The following is a 19,283-nucleotide window of genomic DNA, read 5'->3' on the forward strand; positions in this document are numbered from 1 at the left end:
GCAATTCCGGTCCTGCAGAGCCACTGTCCTGCATGTTTTAGGTTCCTCTCTGCTCTAACACACCTGGTTCTAATGATGTGCTCGTTATCAAGCAGCTGAAGCTCGTCACAGTTTGATTATTGTTAGACTCAGGTGTGTTAGGGTAGGGAGGAACCTAAAACATGCAGGATAGTGGCTCTCCAAGACCGGAATTGCCCACCCCTGGTCTAGGGAGACGTTTCACCTCTCATCCAAGAGGCTTCATCAGCTCATGGACGCATCTGACCAGGCTGGGACTGGTCTGGATTAAAATAGTGGGTAGTTTCACTTATTAAGATGGAAAATAAAGACCATAGAAGTATAATCCATCCTTCTGAAATGTGGTGAAGTAGAAATATAAGTTGTATGAAATAGAAAAACTCCAGTAACTGTCCTCCCACCACGTGTGTGTGTGTGTGTGTGCTCATGTGGAGGCAGCGGCGGTCGTGTGCTCCTCCACTCCAGCAGATGTCACCTTCTCTCCGGCTGAGCTGCGGCTGTTGAACTAAAGAAAAAGAGTTCAGCGTGAGAGATTTGTGCCTGACTCTGATGGATGTTGATGCCCGGGGTGGAAACCCTCCGAGTCCAGTCTGAAGGGAAAATAACAGCACCAACTCTCCAGGTTTTAAACCATCAACCAAGAGGCGAGGGTGTTAAAATATACCTCCACCAATGACAACAGCGTGTTTGTCTGCAACATAAAAAAACGTTTGTTCTTCTCCAACTATGCGCACTTTTGAGATGTGTGGGAAGTTTGTGCGTAAAAGTGCGCGCTCCTCCGTTGCGCAGCACGCTCGCTTCCCATACTATCTTCATCTTCCTCTTCATCGGATCTAGAGCCGAGCAGCAGCAGCAGCAGCAGCAGCAGCAGCTCAGCTTCAACCCAGCTGAAAATGGCTGAGCTCCGTCCCGCCCGGGGGAGCGCCAGTCCGCCTCTCACCGGGTTCATGTGCGTTTTGTTGCTCGTTTTTGTCTCCGTCGCCTGCGCGAGTCGTGATGCTGTTTCAGGAAACAACGAGACGAGGATCGACCCGGCCGGAGACACGCAAGAGGACCCCCACCATCAAACCAACTCCACCGCTCACAAGAAGGCTTTCCCCGTCCTCTCCTTCAACTACGAACACGTCCGGAAGCCCTTCGAGATCTCTCTGTGGATCCTCCTGGCCCTGCTCATGAAACTTGGTGAGTGGCACATGTGACACAAATTAACTGCGTTTCCTTCTGCCACAATAACCACACACTCCTCCTCCTCTGGCATCAATAACACGCTGGATCATCATGGTCACCCAGGCTCCAAAAAACTGCTGGTGCACAGCTTTTAAAGTCTGTAAAATCATTAAAGTGTCTTGTTATCATCAGACATAAATGAATAGAGAAGAACAGCTGTGATTAAAATACAAATGCATTTAATCAACCAGCTGCTGAGTTTAAGAAGTGATGTGTCCAGGATCTGTGTAAAGCACAAAGTGACATTTCACAGCTCGGCAAGAGACAGATTTGTGTTAAATTAGCAGAATATTTTATGAAGTTTGGTTAAGAAAATATCTTTAATGTCCACCGGTGTAAACATTTCTCTTTGGCTCACAGGACGTAAGAAATGAGACTGTGTTACGTATTAAAAAGAGTCAGTCAGAGTTAGTTAGACGCAGACATATAGATGAAAGATGATTTACACAAGCTGGGAGGAGGCCTCGGGGAAGACCCAGGACCAGGTGGAGAGATTATATCTCCACACTGGCCTGGGAACGCCTCAGGATCCCCCAGTTAGAGCTGGTTAATGTGGCCCGGGAAAGGGAAGTTTGGGGTCCCCTGCTAGAGCTGCTGCTCCCGCGACCCGACCCCGGATAAGCGGCTGAAGATGAGATGAGATGAGATTTACACAACAACTCATAGCAGCAGCATCATTTCCTCTCATGTTTGTGGATTACCTCCCAGTTGTTGAGTTAGGAATGTTGATAAAGGACTTTTTATACATGTTTAATTGCCAGTGAGCCACCAGGCAGAAGAGGAAAGGTTAAAACACTCATTGAGAACCGTGGACAGTCCAGACTCTGCTGACTGATACCGAGGAAGTTTGTGAGCATCTTTTGAAAATGGATTTTCACAGAAGTTCACCTGGAAGTCCAAAAACTGTGCCACAGTATTTAAAGTCATCTAAAGTTTCCACTTGTCGTCCATTTAATGAGACAGGCTCTAAGTTCATACCTTGTTTTGTGACGATAATTATTAATTTTGTCTTGGTTACATTGATTTCTAGCTTGCTCTCGTGACGCCACGTTTGGACAATTGGACAATACAAGAATATCAAGTCGTGTTTGATCGGCACGTCCTAGTTTAATCTGAGTATCTGAGATAAACAGGTCAGCACGGGGTCAGGATGGCTGTTAATCTGTGTCTATGGGAGAGAAGTCTCTGCCAGAACAAATGAAACATGAGTTTAACAGATGTGTTAAAGTGTCCAGGCTGCAGAAATGGGCTAAAGGTAGAATATGTTAAATGTGTTCTCTCTTGTTTGATTTGCGGTGTCCTGTTTTATCCACAGTCATGTTGGAAAGATCAGAGACACTGCAACAGTAACAAGAGACAAGAAGCTTCTCGCTCTTTGTGTGTTTTTAAGACGCTTGTTTTGTTAATACTGAACTGAACAGAGAGCTGAATGTGCCTCCACAGGCCGCTTCAGTTCTGCTTCTACGCTGCACAAACTTATTTTAGGACGAGCGTGACGGTGCGAGCGTCTGGCTGTAGACGAAGCAAATGTTGAAGGATTAGTTTAAATTTGGCAACAGGCTACGAAGCAGTTGCTCGGACTAATCGGATGAGATCAGATGTTTATCTGCGTAGATCTATAATAAGTTTTCTTCTGACTGCTGTGACACACTGGACACACGATTAGCTCACTTCTTACTTTTTAGGTTAATATTTTTATTAGGAGGCACATTAGAGCAGGATCCAATGTTATCATGACGTTGAGTATCACATCACATCCACATCACAATTGAAAACATACGTACGTACCCAATAGTGCACTTCCGACTCTGAGGATAAGATAATCCTTGTCAGTCTCACAGTGGAGACATTTTCAGTGTTAAAGCAGCAAAGATGATACTGCAAATGACAAATGCATCAGTAAAAATGCAACATGGAGTAAATATTTAAAACATTTATGAAGTTCACACGGTGTCTGCATGGTCTTAAATAGTTTGAAAATTGATAAAACAATAATTGAGTCAAGTCTTGAAGCTCATTTTGGAAGGATTACATTTCTTAGCTTCACTTTGTATATTTGTCCAAAGAGGGTGTGCACTAAAGTTTGTGAATTTAAAGACTGCGTAGATGTGTGGAAATTCTGCGTAGTTTACAGAAATCCTGCTAAATTCCTTTAAATCATCTCAAAAAGACAACCGTTGGCGCACTCACTCACTCACTCACTCACTCACTCACTCACTCACTCACTCACTCACTCACTCACTCACTGACTCACTCACTCACTGACTGACTCACTCACTCACTCACCCACTCACTCACTGACTCATTCACTGACTCACTCACTCACTCACTCACTCACTCACCGACTCACTCACTCACTCACTCACTCACTCACTCACTCACTCACTCACCCACTCACTCACTGACTCATTCACTCACTCATTCACTCACTCACTCACTCACTCACTCACTCACTCACCGACTCACTCACTCACTCAGTCACTCACTCACTCAGTCACTCACTCACTCAGTCACTCACTCACTGACTCACTCACTGACTCACTCACTCACTCACTCCCCCACTCACTCATTCACTCACTCACTCACTCACTCACTCACTCACTCACTCACTCACTCACTCACTCACTCACTCACTGACCCACTCACTCACTCACTCACTCACTCACTCACTCACTCACTCACTCACTCACTCACTCACTCCCCCACTCACTCACTCACTCACTCCCTCACTGACTCACTCACTCACTCACTCACTCACTCACTCACTCACTCCCCCACTCACTCACTCACTCCCCCACTCACTCACTCACTCACTGACTGACTGACTGACTGACTCACTCACTCACTGACTGACTGACTGACTGACTCACTCACTCACTCACTGACTGTCTCACTGACTGACTGACTCACTGACTCACTCACTCACTGACTGACTGACTGACTGACTGACTGACTGACTGACTCACCCACTCACCCACTCACTCACTCACTCACTCACCCACTCACTCACTCACTCACTCACTCACTCACTCACTCACTCACTGACTGACTCACTGACTCACTCACTCACCCACTCACTCACTCACTCACTCACTCACTCACTGACTGACTCACTCACTGACCCACTCACTCACTCACTGACCCACTCACTCACTCACTCACTCACTGACCCACTCACTCACTCACTGACCCACTCACTCACTCACTCACTCACTGACTCACTCACTGACCCACTCACTCACTCACTCACTCACTCACTGACTCACTCAATCACTCACTCACTCACTCACTCCCTCACTCACTCACTCACTCACTCACTCACTCACTCACTCACTCACTCACTCACTCACTCACTCACTCACTCACTCACTCACTGACCCACCAACTGATGGCTGCTTGATAACATGACATGAAGGTTACTTTGGGTGTTAGGCTTCATGGCTTCAAATCAATGTAGAGTATTCTGTAAATCATAAATGAGTCATAGAGTGTGGTCTTTACCTTGTCTGTAAAGTGTCCTGAGATAACTTCTGTTATGATTTGACACTGTAAATAAAACTGAATTGAATTGAATGAACATCGATACAATGGAAAAACTGTGCATCATGTTAAACGAACAGGAACAACATGTACAGTCCTCCTCCCAAGATGTTTTCTTATTTTACACATGTGGCCCAAACGGGACATGATCAGGCAACAAATGCGATGTGCGTATCCATACTGCTTCTTACTTTAACCATTTTTCTTATGGTGTTTTTTACTAAATTTCATCAGAATTTACATAATTATTGTTATTTAAAGTGTTGTATTACTTGGAGTATTCATACTGCCAGTGTTGTTGTTCTGTATTTAATACCACCCACCCATTTCTGATCAGCCGCCAACCAGACTGATCACATTTTGTTTAATTATTTTATTGTTGAGGGCGACACGGTGTTGTGGTGGTTAGCACTGTCCCCTCACAGCGGAAGGGTTCCTGGTTCAAATCCCGGCTAGGACCCTTCTGTGAGGAGTTTGCATGTTGTCCCCGTGTCTGCGTGGGTTTTCTCCGGGTTCTCCGGTTTCCTCCCACAGTCCAAAGACGTGCAGGTGTTCGGTTCATTGATGACTCTAAAAAAAAGTGCCCGTTGGTGTGAGTGTGAGTGTGAATGGTTGTCTGTCTCTGTTTGTGCCCTGCGATAGACTGGCGTCCTGTCCAGGGTGTGTGAAGATGAATGAATGAATTTTATTGTTTAGTATCTTTTTTGTAAATGTGATTCCAACGTTATGGGCTAATCTTTGTTTCCTGCCACATTAAATAGAGCCAGTATTGAGCGATATTAGCTTAGCACAGATTACATTCATTTAGATGACGTTTTTATCAAAAAATAAGTAAAATAATTATCATTTAAACCATTAAGATACCACGCAAAATTCACGGGAGTCCGTCAAATGAACCGAATCAAGTCCTGCAGATGTGTTTGTACCTGTGTAGATGTGGACTTATATGCTGAGGTACAATCCGTCCCCCAGAGAGCTTTAAAAAATGTTTTTTTTCAAATGTAAAAATCCACCTCAGTACATTTTTTAACCACAACTCATAAAAATGTATATATGTACTGTTATATACTCATCCACCCTGATGTTGAGTGTGAAAACACAGAGTTGTGATGATTCTGAAGGATCTCTCCTGCAGTTTGTCGTTGGCATGAAGCTTATCTCTTCTGTCCAGCTGTTGTCTAACGAGGGCCGGTCCGTCTTCCGGTCCTAATGCACTGCGCGATAACAAAGGTCCCAGTGTGCAGAGGGCAGAGGAGGGGCCGAGGACGGCCGCACACGGGACCACTCACTGCAGAAAACATTTGTTACAGCAGCTGAGTGTCGAGGCCTCGATCGGCCGAATATGAAACTAAAGGAGCAGAACATCGTCACTGCTCCTTTAATCTGCTGAACCACCTTTATTTAACCTTTAGATGACCAGGTCGTCAAAAAAACGAATGACATGAGTTAATAATCTCAGAGGAAGTCGATTCAAATTCCAGTTTTGTACCGGTTCTCAACTTGAACCGGGTCTGGATTCCCGTCCCAACATGTGATTTTTCACTGTTTTCTGACTTAAGGACAAAAAAAAAAACATTAATCAACGATGGAGATGATGGTTAGCTGCAGCAACACCCACTAGAGGATAATAATAGTGAAACATTCCCAGTTTAATGCAGATTGAATGCATAAATGTAGCCCACACAGACATTTCTGTTCAGCCGTTCTGTTCGTATAGACGTCTGTTTGTCTCCTGCAGCAGCGGCGTGTTTTATATTTCATGAGGACGCTGCAGTGGAGCAGACTGAGTGAGTCAGTGCCCTGCTCTAATGCACACGGTGATTTATCACTAAATGTATTTGCCGTTGCCTCCGCAGTGTCCTTTAACAGTGAACCCGTGAACAGCTGACTCCTAAAAGCATATCAAATGTATTCTTTTAATGTTGGTTGACTGTATTTTCTGATTTATGAAGTTATCCCCACTGTGAAAGAAGAAGAATTACTTTATTTAGTTACAAACATACAGGCCCGAAATACACACACATGCACAAACAGGACCTATATACATGCAATCAATGGAGAGACGTCAGAGCGAGAGGGCTGCCAGTGGATCGGCGCCCCGAGCATTTGGGGGTTCGGTGCCTTGCTCAACAGCGCCTTTGCCCAGGAGATGAACTGGCACCTCTCCAGCCACCAGTCCACGCTCCGTTCATGGTCCACACAGTGCCCCTAAATACTTATACTTTAATACGTCAACACAATGAAACAATAACTCGGCTTTATAGATGTGTGCACATATTAATTGAGATAATGTCTCATTTGCATATTTGATTTTAATGATTCAGAAAACTTTTGATACAAAAATGAAGTGTGTTAATGTCAGCGGGGGAAGTTCCCTGCGTATCTGTTGGTTTCACCTGTCGTGTCTTCAGTTGTCATGAGCTCTTCGTGTCTCTGCAGGTTTTCACATTATCCCCCATGTGTCGCACGTCGTCCCAGAGAGTTGTCTGCTGATCGGCGTCGGTCTGCTGGTGGGCGGCATCATCAAAGCCATCGGAGAGAAAGCACCCGTCCTCGACAATAAGCTCTTCTTCCTCTACCTTCTGCCTCCCATCATCCTCGATGCCGGCTACTTCCTGCCCATCCGCGCCTTCACGGAGAACATGGGCACCATCCTGGTGTTCGCCGTGGTGGGAACTCTGTGGAACACCTTCTTCATCGGCGGGATGATTTACGCCGTGTGTCAGATCGAAGGAGCCCAGCTGGGCGGCGTGGACCTGCTGTCCTGCCTGCTGTTCGGCTCCATCGTCTCGGCCGTGGACCCCGTGGCCGTCCTCGCCGTGTTCGAGGAGATCCACATCAACGAGCTGCTGCACATCCTGGTGTTCGGGGAGTCGCTGCTCAACGACGCCGTCACTGTGGTGAGTGGAGTGAAGGCGTGAGAGGCCACTTCACACTTCTGCTCCACCACATTTACACATACATTTTCATCCTTTGAGTAAAACACTTCACGTTTCTCTCCGCAGGTTCTGTATCACCTGTTCGAGGAGTTTTCTCACGCAGGAAGTGTGACGGTGACAGACGCCCTCCTCGGGGTCGTCTGTTTCTTCGTGGTGTCGCTGGGAGGCGTCATGGTGGGCGCCATCTACGGCATCCTGGGGGCCTTCACGTCCCGCTTCACCTCGCACACCCGCGTCATCGAGCCCCTGTTTGTCTTCCTCTACAGCTACATGGCGTACCTCTCCGCGGAGGTCTTCCACCTGTCGGGCATCATGTCGTGAGTGATCGAAACTTTATCCACATTTGCCACGTTTCTTTTTTTATGTTCTGCATGTTGTGATTGGCTGGTAACATATATGACCTTTAACATAGGAACATAGGACCCGGGGAACATAGGATCCAGGGAACATAGGATCCAGGGAACATTGGACCAAGGGGAACATAGGACCAGGGGACATAGGACCCAAGGGACATAGGACCCAGGGGACATAGGACCCGGAGAACATAGGATCCAGGGAACATAGGATCCAGGGAACATTGGACCAAGGGGAACATAGGACCAGGGGACATAGGACCCAAGGGACATAGGACCAAGGGGACATAGGACCCGGGGAACATAGGATCCGGGGGACTTAGGACCCAGGGGAACATAGGACCCAGGGGACATAGGACCCGGGGAACGTAGGACCCGGGGGACATAGGACCCGGGGGACATAGGACCCAGGGGACATAGGACCCCGGGGAACATAGGACCCAGGGAACATAGGACCCGGGGAACATAGGACCCGGGGGACATAGGACCCAGGGGAACATAGGACATAGGGAACATAGGACCCAGGGGAACATAGGACCCAGGGTACATAGGACCCAGGGAACATAAGACCCGGGGAACATAGGTACGCTCCCGTTACAGACATGACAGTGAAATCAATCTTCTGATCTAATTCTCAGCAACAATGCAAACTACCCTAAACTACTTCGTTATGTTTTGCTTCATCACCTCACTCTAAAACACAACACTCGTCAGTTGATGCTTTAAAACCTTTCAGAAACAATTCTCACCTCGTCCCTCAGGTTGATAGCATGTGGCGTGATGATGCGGCCGTACGTGGAGGCCAATGTCTCCCACAAGTCGTACACCACCATCAAATATTTCCTGAAGATGTGGAGCAGCGTGAGCGAGACGCTGATCTTCATCTTCCTGGGTGTTTCCACGGTGGCCGGTCCTCACTTCTGGAACTGGACCTTCGTCATCGTCACCGTCGTCCTCTGTCTGTTGTCCAGGGTGCTGGGTCAGTAAACAAAACAACACAAATTGTTACTTTTGTCCTGTTTCTGCACTGTATTAAAGTCTCCGCCTCTTCATAAACTGGTTTGTGGTGTTTGCTGTGTTCTTCAGGAGTCATCGGTCTCACCTTCATCATCAATAAATTCCGTATTGTGAAGTTAACCAAAAAGGACCAGTTCATCGTGGCCTACGGTGGCCTGCGTGGTGCCATCGCCTTCTCACTGGGCTTCCTGCTGACCAACAACAAGATGAAGGACATGTTCCTCACCGCCATCATCACGGTCATCTTCTTCACCGTCATTGTGCAGGTGCATTTAGTAATAAACAACCAGGAGGTTTTTTGTAATAACTCAGGTTCGGCCCTCCATATCTGTAACCAGTAACCTTTTACTGACCTCTGTTGGCGTCTCACTGGAACTGTATCCAACCTTTCTAAGGGCGCACTCACACTGTCCGTCCGTACCGTGCCCCGTGCTTTAGGGTACTTGCCCCCCCCTTCTCCCCCCACAGCCCAGGCCCATTTGTACTCACACTACCTGGGCCTCGGCGAATGCTTCTTGCTGCCTATACGTCATCACGCCGTAACACGTCACACGCATTAATGACGTCATGGCGATGCGTGGCTTTGTTCACAAATCTTTCCATAGACCTCAGAGTTTTTGTGCGTCTTGTCGACTGTTTTTGAATATTTTCATCGACCAAATCTGCAGTAAACACTCCACCTCCGCATCACACCAACGTGAAGCTTTCACGCCATTGTTTTAAATGTCCACGCATGGTCCGTCCTTCTTTTTTCTATGTCCAAACAGGCGCACATAAAATGACGTCAAACCGCCGTAGGCCTCGTGCTCGTACACGTGGAGACTCGAAGACGAGGGGTAAACCAAACGTGGGGATCAGGAGATGAAACACAAACGGGTGGTGGAGAACAGGAACTCTGGAAACTATAACAAAAGAAACAAAGAAGTAGTAAGATAAACCAACGCAACATGGAAAGGGAACACGATCATAAAGTAGGTAGCAACCAAACGAGAGACTCGAACCATGAAACAGCAATACGGTCTGGCAACGGACGTGGGTCACATCCAGCTCTTTATCCGGGCGTTGACGAGGAGACGAGCCACAGCTGGGTGGGACCACGCCGACCAGCTCCAACACAGGGACACACAGGGAACGACACATGCAGGGAGAAACAGACAGAGGGAGACAAACTCACACAAAAGGAAGAGGGAAGAGACTGACAGGACAGGAATCCTGACACCTCATGCCTAACTGTAACGTCAAATGCAGATGATTTTTATCGATACATGAAGAGATTTTTGCTCCTTGTGCTGCTGACACGGCTGCAAATCATTTTTACCCCACAGCTGATAAATGATACTGTATTTTCAGTGGTTTTCGGCGCTTTTCCATTCGACCAAAATAATTCAGGAGCCCCGTTGTCAATGTCCACATGACCTCACTTCCTGTTTGTGTGTCCAGGGAATGACGATCAGGCCTCTGGTGGAGCTCCTGGCCGTGAAGAGGAAGAAGGAGAGCAAAAGATCCATTAATGAGGAGATTCACACACAGGTGAGATCGGCATGGATTTATTTCAGTTTTTTTACACCGACAATAGAAGAGAAGAGTTAAAGAACGAGGCGTGTTTGTTTATTGTTCATTTTCACGCATAAATAACAGCATTTAAACCTCGTTCTGTCTCCAGTTTCTGGATCATCTCCTCACGGGCATCGAAGACGTCTGCGGTCATTATGGACATCATCACTGGAAAGACAAGTATGACTCTCCCCTCTTACTGCCTTTGATAATCATCTTTATAATAACAATAATAATAAACTCATACTGCACTTTTCCTAACAATGTTACAAAGTGCTTAACAAAAGAAAACAAAACAAGACACAAACTGAGAATAAGGACGTAAAGACAATTAAAGTGACAGGAACAAATAAATGGGAATAAAAACAGTATTAATAGGAAAATATTAAACGTTTCAGAAAGCTTCACAAAGAGAAAACGGGGAAAAGACACAAATAAATTGTTATATATGATGTGTGAAAGTATTGAGGATACCTTCTAATATTATATATTTTAAATTAGATAAATTAGATGGATTGATAATAAATGATAAAGATCTTGCACAAATTCTAAAGAAATTAAGATTGAAGCTTTGGCTGGAGCATGTTTTCTGGTAATTCACTCAATAAATAATTAAATAGTCTTTATGAAATAACCTCATGGTAAATCAGAGTTTTGTTTACTTTAATGTAAATTAAACATGTTAGCAAATGAAAAATAGAGTTTTTTATTATTTTATCAAGAACTTTCATGCAAAAAATCACAATTTTCACATCAGATTTCCTGGAAAGTTTGAGTTAGTATGATCTTGTTATTATCAATTTATTTTGATTTATGATTTAATCACGATACACTTCTATGAAAGACGATAAATGATGATATTGAATTATCGGCCAGCTCTCCCTGCAGCCTCCCTCTGCCTCATGTAATATTTAAATGTAGTTGCAGAGAGGGAGCACGTTCAAGGTGAATTTATTTCTGGTGTTATAACACAGAGCTGCACAATGAAGTATAAGTAGCTCCTTCACACTTCACACACATATTTAAATGTTTAAATTAGAATAAAAAAATAAAAACAGATACTAATATACATAAAAACCTCATGAGACAATGAGACATGAGGCAGGTGATGATAACTGTGATTTCCCGCCGTCCTCAGGCTGAACCGCTTCAATAAAGCCTACGTGAAGAGGTGGCTGATCGCAGGCGAGCGCTCCACGGAGCCGCAGCTCATCTCCTTCTACAACAAGATGGAGATGAAACAGGCGATGATGATGGTGGAGAGCGGGAGCTCCGCCAAGCTGCCCGCCCTCCTGTCGTCCGTGTCCATGCAGTGAGTATCATCAAGTGTTCTTCTTTCATTTAAAAGCTGCTTTTGTTCGTTATGACGGATTTATTCACGGACACGCCACAATAATATGAAGTCAGAGGCGTTCAGGATTTGCCCTGTTGCAGCGTCAGAGGTCAAAGGTCAGATTCTGGGCTCTGCCAGAACCCACAGACCCACTCTGCCACTGAACCACATCTCTGTGGCTCAGTGGCAGAGGTCGTCCTCCATTCGAGAGATAGGAGGTTCGATCCCCAGCTCCCCCGGTCCACATGTCGTAGTGTCCTTGGGCAAGACACTGAACCCTGAATTGCTCCCCGTGCTGCGCATGGGTGTGTGAATGTGGTGTGAATGATTAGATTAGATGGTATGAAGATGTCCACTGCCGTCTGTGTGAATGGGTGAATGTGACAAGTGTGAAAGCGCCTTGAGTAGTCAGAAGACTAGAAAGGCGCTTTATAAGTACAAGTCCATTTACCAAGTCCATGTTGCCCAGAACACAGGACTCCATATCAGGGAACCGGTGAATTGCCGGTGTATAAATATGACTCTATACTGAATATATATATAATTCTGTGCTTTGGGGTTAATTCTGTTAAGACCCTAAAGTTGAAGCAACAACGTGTCTCCACAGAAACATTCAGCCGAGAGACGCGGACAGACGACGGGCGATCCCGAGCATCTCGAAAAGTCGTGAACAAGAGATCAGAAAGATTCTGCGCGGCCACCTGCAGAAGACCAGACAGAGGGTATGAGAGCACGTCTGCGAGCACAGAGCGAGTTAAAGAGAGATGAACGAGGCGTCAGATAATATTCAATTAAATTAAATTTACAGAACCAAATCATAACAGACGTTATCTCAAGACACTTTACAGACAGAGTAGGTAAAGACCACACTCTGAGACTTATTCATGATTCACAGAGACCCAACAATTCCCCCATGAGCAGCAACAAGTCACACTTTCTTTAATAATTTTAACAATAATTGTAATAATTATTATAGTTATAACAGGCAGGAGCGTCAAACAGACCCAGCTCTACCGAGGACGGCTGTCTGTCTTGACCGGTCGGGGAAATGGAGACAAACAGACGCAAATATGCAAACAACCACAGAAGTAACAGTTAAAAATATAAAAAATATAAAAAATAACAAATATCTAAGTCACTGGATCTCAAACTGAGGCATTTGTGCCACAGGTGGAACTCAAAGGTATCTCCAAATTTAAGAAAACAAAAATGTATTACTTAATTAATATAATGCTCATAGAATACTGTTAAAGATCTGTGAAATGTAATTTAAAATTATTATTATTATTATTAGTTTAATTAAAAGGGGACAGTGCAATTTCATAAAACACAGGACTAAACGTGGTTAAAAGAGCCAGAATCAGCCAGAAGGCCAGTTTTCATCTGTCGTCCCCTGAACATGATGAGAAAAGGCAATAAAACTATTTAAAAAAGAGAGAGAGAAGAAAAAAGCACACAAAACATTTACAATATAATACAAAATACATACATACATACAATACAACATCACAACGGGCTCATCCTTTAGTGTTGATGAGCCACATGTTCAGTTGTTTGTGAGGGCCGTGTGTGTTGTGAGGCGTTTAACCTCCTCAGGTCCTGAGCTCCACACATGTGCACTCGTTACTGACCGGCCGACTCACTGAACGTGCTCCTGAGCAGAGGAACAGTCACCTCTGACAGAGCCTCGAGTGATGTTTTTGTTTCAGTATCAGCCGGTTACGTGGTCACGGTCATGAGTTATAGATAGATAGATAGATAGATAGATAGATAGATAGATAGATAGATAACTTTATTTATCCCCAAGGGGAAATGAGGTCATCGTAGCAGCGGTACAGAGCAATCAGAAGTACTAAAATAAGAAAAAAATACAAAATATGAACAACAATAAAATAGAATAAAATAAAAGTACAGTATTGCAGATAAAACACTATATTAAATGTGCTATGTGGATTTTAATGTGCAAGTGAGATAAGGTGCATGTCAGTGATAGTTCACTTTGAGTAGTGTGAGTTTATTCCCTGAGCGTTGTTGTGCAGCGTTGTTGTGCAGTGTTGTTGTGCAGCGTTGTTGTGCAGCGTTGTTGTGCAGCGTTGTAGAGTCTGACGGCTGCAGGTAGGAATGATTTCCTGTGCCGTTCTTTGAGGCAGCGGGGTTGAATGAGTCTGCTGCTGAAGCTGCTCTGAAGCTCGTCCAGGGTTTTATGGAGGGGACGGGAGACATCGTCCATGATCCCCAGCAGTTTTGCATCCTGTGCTCCACAACCTCCTCCAGGGTGACGAGCTTAGAGCCAACAACAGACCCTGCCTTCTGATATGTGAGCTAAACTGTGATTGCAGGAGGGTAAACAGATGAAAAATGACTGGTTTGAAAACACTGAAGTGTCCTAAGGCTGAAGGTCCTCGAGACAGCGACTGCAAGTTCGACTCCGACCTGCGCCCCTTTGCTGCGTGCCCCCCTCTCTCTCTCTCACCCCATTTCCTGTCTTTCCTCTAATAAAAGGCGTGAAAACCAATCTTAAAAACAAAACTAATGATAGTTTATATGAGTAATAGTGATATAAGCAGCACCACCACAATGACGACAAAGCACAAACATCTCCAGGGAAGAATTTAAATAAATAGTAAATAAAAGTGTGTTTGTTCTCCTCAGCTTCGCTCCTACAGCCGACACGACCTGATGATCGACCCGTTTGAGGACGACGTGACTGAAGTTCGCTTCAGGAAGCAGCGGGTGGAGATGGAGCGGAGGGTGAGAGCTTTGAAACCTTATTCACAGATGACGTTTGTTACCGAGACGACTCCGTTACTCAACCTTTTTCTGATTCAGTGTTTTTTACTTCACTGAATGTTGCACTGAAGCCAGTTCAGTCTCATTTTACTGAAGCAAACGACCTTTAAATGATTTTTAATGCTGTTAAATAAAGAGTTAATTATCTTGTTATTAAAAAACAAACAGAATATCGTTTCCTTTTATAATTTATAAAGTTTATCAGAGATCAGAAGTTCAAACGGTGCAGATCGAGCTGCTGGTGACGGACTTTGTGACTGTTCGCTTTTCAAAATAAGAGTTTATACAAAGAACATGTGAAATAAGATTAATTCTATGATATTCCCAATAAATATAAAACACCTGTGTCCCTTTTATCAAATCAAAAAGAAAACAGCATTGAATTGTGACGGAAATGTCTTAACTCTTGAAAACAAGTGATTGATTCCTGACAGCGACGGATCTCAGACGACAAACGGAGACAAAAAGAAGCATTTTTACTGAATCAGTTTTGAGATATTACAGATATCTGACAAACGTTAGGCTACAAGTGACAAGAAGAGACGATATTTTGTTTAACGGCATAAAAAAAAGAAAGAATACCTCGAGCGTGATATAATTTAACATGTCTCATATCTTAGATTTCAGGATGATGAGTATTGTTCAGTATTAAACTGTCAGCGTTTGCGTCTCTTTCACAGATGAGTCACTACCTCACGGTTCCTGCAAACCGTCAGGAAACGCCGCCAGTGAGAAAAGTCTGCTTTGAACCAGGTCAGAGTTCCTCCTGTCGTGTCATTAAATGTCCCTGTGGCGTTTTTCATGCTGCTTTAGAGTCGCAGTGATATTTTCTGGGTAAAAACAGCAGGTTGGGTGTAAACAGGAAGATTGAGCCTCATTCACCAATATCTTCTTTTTCTTAAACTTGTTCTTGGTAAAACTTTACGTCTTGACTTGTTCTTAAACCGCTGAATTGTTCGTACCCATGTTCTTAGAACGATGAATCCCATTTCCTTGTAAGTTGAAAGCACGGTTCATTCTTAGGGCGCACTCACACTGTCCATTCGTACCGTTCCCTGTGCTTTAGGGTACTTATCGCCAGGCTTTTGCTATGGTTGTCATCTTTCTCTCTGTCTCTCTTCAGTTTTATTTAACGGGCAGACGTTGCAGGTCTCTAAATGCTCGGACTAACAGACTTAAGAACAGTTTTTATCCAAAAGCTATAACAGTGCAGAACACCGCAAACACCTTTACCTATGATGGTCCATGATGCTCGGGGTGCATGTGTGTGTGTGTGTGTGTGTGTGTGTGTGTGTGTGTGTGTGTGTGTGTGTGTGTGTGTGTGTGTGTGTGTGTGTGTGTGTGTGTGTGTGTGTGTGTGTGTGTGTGTGTGTGTGTGTGTGTGTGTGTGTGTGTGTGTGTGTGTGTGTGTGTGTGTGTGTGTGTGTGTGTGTGTGTGTGTGTGTGTGTGTGTGTGTGTGTGTGTGTGTGTGTGTGTGTGTGTGTGTGTGTGTGTGTGTGTGTGTGTGTGTGTGTGTGTTAAAGGTCTAGCCTTTTATTTTTGATGCTTTTAATGTAAAATTATATATATTTCTGCACTTTAAGGGTTTGTACTGTAAATTTTCGTCATCAAGACAATTCAATTCAATTTTCTAATCAAGCCTTAAAAAACAGACTTCTGCCACTTTGTGTTATTGTGTTTTGTTAAATAATGACTCTAATAATTAAGAAATATTATAAATGCTAAAATATATTGTAATTTAAATACAACTGTATAACAGAAGAGAATAACAGTCAGCACTCAGGTGTGAGTCAGCGTCCTCCAGAGTGAGCGTTCGTTCGTTTTCACAAATCCCCGCTGAGAAAACACCGGTGAAAAGTGCATAAATGTGTTTCATATCGTTGGTGAATGAGGATCAATGTCTTTTTTTCAGAGTAAGAGCAAAAAAACAGATTTCTGAAGGTAAACAAAGCAAATGTTGAAGCACTAATTTGTGTCTTACTCCTCCAGAACACCAGGTTTACACTTATGATGCCAGCAGGAGCCCCCGGGACCCGACTGAGCCGGACCCCAGCCCTCCTGACGCCGTCAGCGTGCTGAGCGAATCCCCCCGGAGGCCCAATCAGAGCGGCGAGCAGGAGGAGCAACTGAGATTATCCCGCTGCCTTAGTGACCCCGGACACAACAAAGAGGAGGATCTCTCCTGATGAAGCACATGCTTTAGATCCTGCTCCTGAGTGAACGGGTGATATTTATCAAGTATTATTCTCGTGACGCGACATTATGCAGATTTCTTTTCTCACAACTTGATACGAACACATTACTAAAGCTTGCATCAGCCGCCATTTGCTGTTTCAGGCTTTATTTACAGCCTGAAGTCAGAGTTTTGTGTCTTTTACAAGCAGATTTAAATCAAATACAGAAAGAAAAAGCACCAGACGGGTGGAGTTCACCGCCTGAGAGCACAGTGTAAAGAATCCATCAACTCGACAGATACCATGTCCAATATTAATATTATTATTATTTCATATATATATCAGTGTTGACGTATTTATCAGCCGATGAGGAGCTGCACAGAAATGCCAAAGAAATGTTTGAGGTGATGTAGAAACAGTGTCGCGTTCGCGGCGTCGCTCTGTGGACGGTGTCGGTCGCCGTTTGGTCCAAACTAAAACATCTCAATGATTCGATGTATTTCCATAAAACTTTGTACAGACGTTCTTGTCCCCCAGAGGATGAACTGTAACGACTCTGAACATCGCCTCCCCACCGCTCCAGCGCCATCATCTGGTCACATTTTTAATTTGTCCAATACTTTATTAAACAACCGAATATCTGCGAAACTAACGTTCCCATCAGCCCGAGCGGTTAAATAGATAAATCCCGGTTTGTGTCATGACACTGTGGGCGCTGATTTACAGTGTTTAGCCTTGTTCGGACGGGATTAGTCTAATGTGGGGACGTGGGGTAACAGTTTTACCTCAGGACGTCTGTAATATAAATGTCCAATTCACTCTGTATCATACCAGGAGTGGGAGGGGTTACTCAATTTACACACTGCGTCACCTCCCTGTCTCCATGTGCGTGCTACGTAGCTTCCTCATATCACAAAATTACGTAAACACTAAATTAAAGGACAGAACCGATTATCCAAAGCTCCTCCATGCTCAAAAAAAAAGGTGGAAACTAAGTATTAACAGGATTTGACTGGATACGTATGTTTTACAGAGGGTCGTACTCAGACGGGACTAGTTTGACCTGAGGTTTTTTTTCACAGAAGGTGAAACTCGCTGTATTTTCAAAGACATTTTCCGTATTTATCACTGAAATGGTGCATTCAGACAGGACTAAGAATGGCCGTACCCAACACACCACATTAAACTAATCCCGTCCGAACAGGGCTGAAAGAAGGACTCTGTAGCCCCCTAGAGGAGCGGCGCATCGGAGATTTACAAAATCTGCCAAATAACGCAAAGCACATAGTTGCCATGACGCAGCCCTGGATTAAAATGGTAGACCCTTTAAGCGCTAATGAGCAAGTGTTAGCACACCAACAAACTAAAATGGTGCACGTGGCAAACATTACTTCCTCTTAAAGGGACAGTTTCAGGATCCTTTAGATCCGGGCTCAAGATGTTCGTAATGCTGCACGCGGTTGTTCACGTGAAAATGACCGAAATAGTTTTGAAAAATGAAAGAAGAGAGTTTGGAGAAGTTCACACGTGGGCTCTTCTCTCACCTCCGTACAGCTGACCAATCACAGCGTGAAGTGGAGAGGTATAGAAATGGTCGCACACAGCCTCCGTAGTTCGACGATGGAAAGGTGTAGAGGGAGAAGTGGTGACTTAAGCTATTTGGTCACCTGACTAAAGAGGAAGTACAAGTGCCTTTTGGTGTGTTTTAGTGTCTCAATCCGCACATATTGATCAAAACTAATATTAAAAATCAACGGTATCTGCCTATAAATCCTCATAGATCAGGATTTTAAAAAACTCTCCTGGTGAAATAAGAAGAAAGAACAAATCTAGGGATACAAGAATATTAAAAGACCTTAAAAAGAGTGAAACAAATGTAGTTTGACCGAAGTGTCTGTGAACAAGCTCGTGTGTAACACCGCTGCATGACTCATCAGTGTTTTCTCAGGGACATGACACAGTATTAAACGCTCGTCTCTATTTATAAAGTGATTGTTTTTGTAAGAGTAACATTCCAGCTTTGTCACATCTGAGCATTTTTATCACCAAGCTCCGCGTGTGTGTGACCGAGCCTGCTTTGAGACCTTTATCTATCTTCACATGTGCACAACACTGGACCGCCTGAGCTTCTGCTGCCTGCACGTTTGCCTTAAAATGTATTTGCTTTCCGTGTGTTTGCCAGTTGAAGTATTTTTATATTTTGAAAAGGGGGAAAAAAGTGCTCAAATCATGAATATTTGTCAAATGAAGCAAAGCTGTGTAAAATAAAGATGTGTCATTGCTTAAATCAGTGTTCAGTGCAGTGTTTTTGTTTCTTCCTGGTATCTGCTGCAATAT

At 44.3% G+C, this 19,283-nt stretch overlaps 1 protein-coding gene across 1 annotated transcript; it reads left to right on the plus strand.

Moving 5' to 3' along the window:
- Positions 1 to 591: 591 nt before the first annotated feature.
- On the plus strand, positions 592 to 19,233 carry slc9a1b (solute carrier family 9 member A1b). The gene is made up of 12 exons (XM_083925472.1): positions 592 to 1,200; positions 7,225 to 7,685; positions 7,791 to 8,041; positions 8,839 to 9,056; positions 9,164 to 9,360; positions 10,535 to 10,624; positions 10,758 to 10,828; positions 11,787 to 11,960; positions 12,589 to 12,703; positions 14,634 to 14,732; positions 15,452 to 15,524; positions 16,762 to 19,233. The coding sequence occupies exons 1-12, from the start codon at positions 912 to 914 to the stop codon at positions 16,956 to 16,958; spliced, it is 2,235 nt and encodes a 744-aa protein (XP_083781598.1). The 5' UTR covers positions 592 to 911; the 3' UTR covers positions 16,959 to 19,233.
- Positions 19,234 to 19,283: the final 50 nt, after the last annotated feature.

Source organism: Echiichthys vipera, assembly GCF_963691815.1.
Source record: "Echiichthys vipera genome assembly, chromosome: 13".
NCBI lineage: Eukaryota > Metazoa > Chordata > Actinopteri > Perciformes > Trachinidae > Echiichthys > Echiichthys vipera.

What these genes read in the sequence shown, in the direction of transcription:
- slc9a1b (XM_083925472.1), top strand. Translation starts at nt 912, where the DNA reads ATGGCTGAGCTCCGTCCCGCCCGGGGGAGCGCCAGTCCGCCTCTCACC. An exon ending in TCTGTTGTCCAGGGTGCTGG is followed by an intron (nt 9,057 to 9,163) that starts GTCAGTAAACAA and finishes TGTGTTCTTCAG; the next exon opens with GAGTCATCGGTCTCACCTTC. An exon ending in TGCAGAAGACCAGACAGAGG is followed by an intron (nt 12,704 to 14,633) that starts GTATGAGAGCAC and finishes TGTTCTCCTCAG; the next exon opens with CTTCGCTCCTACAGCCGACA.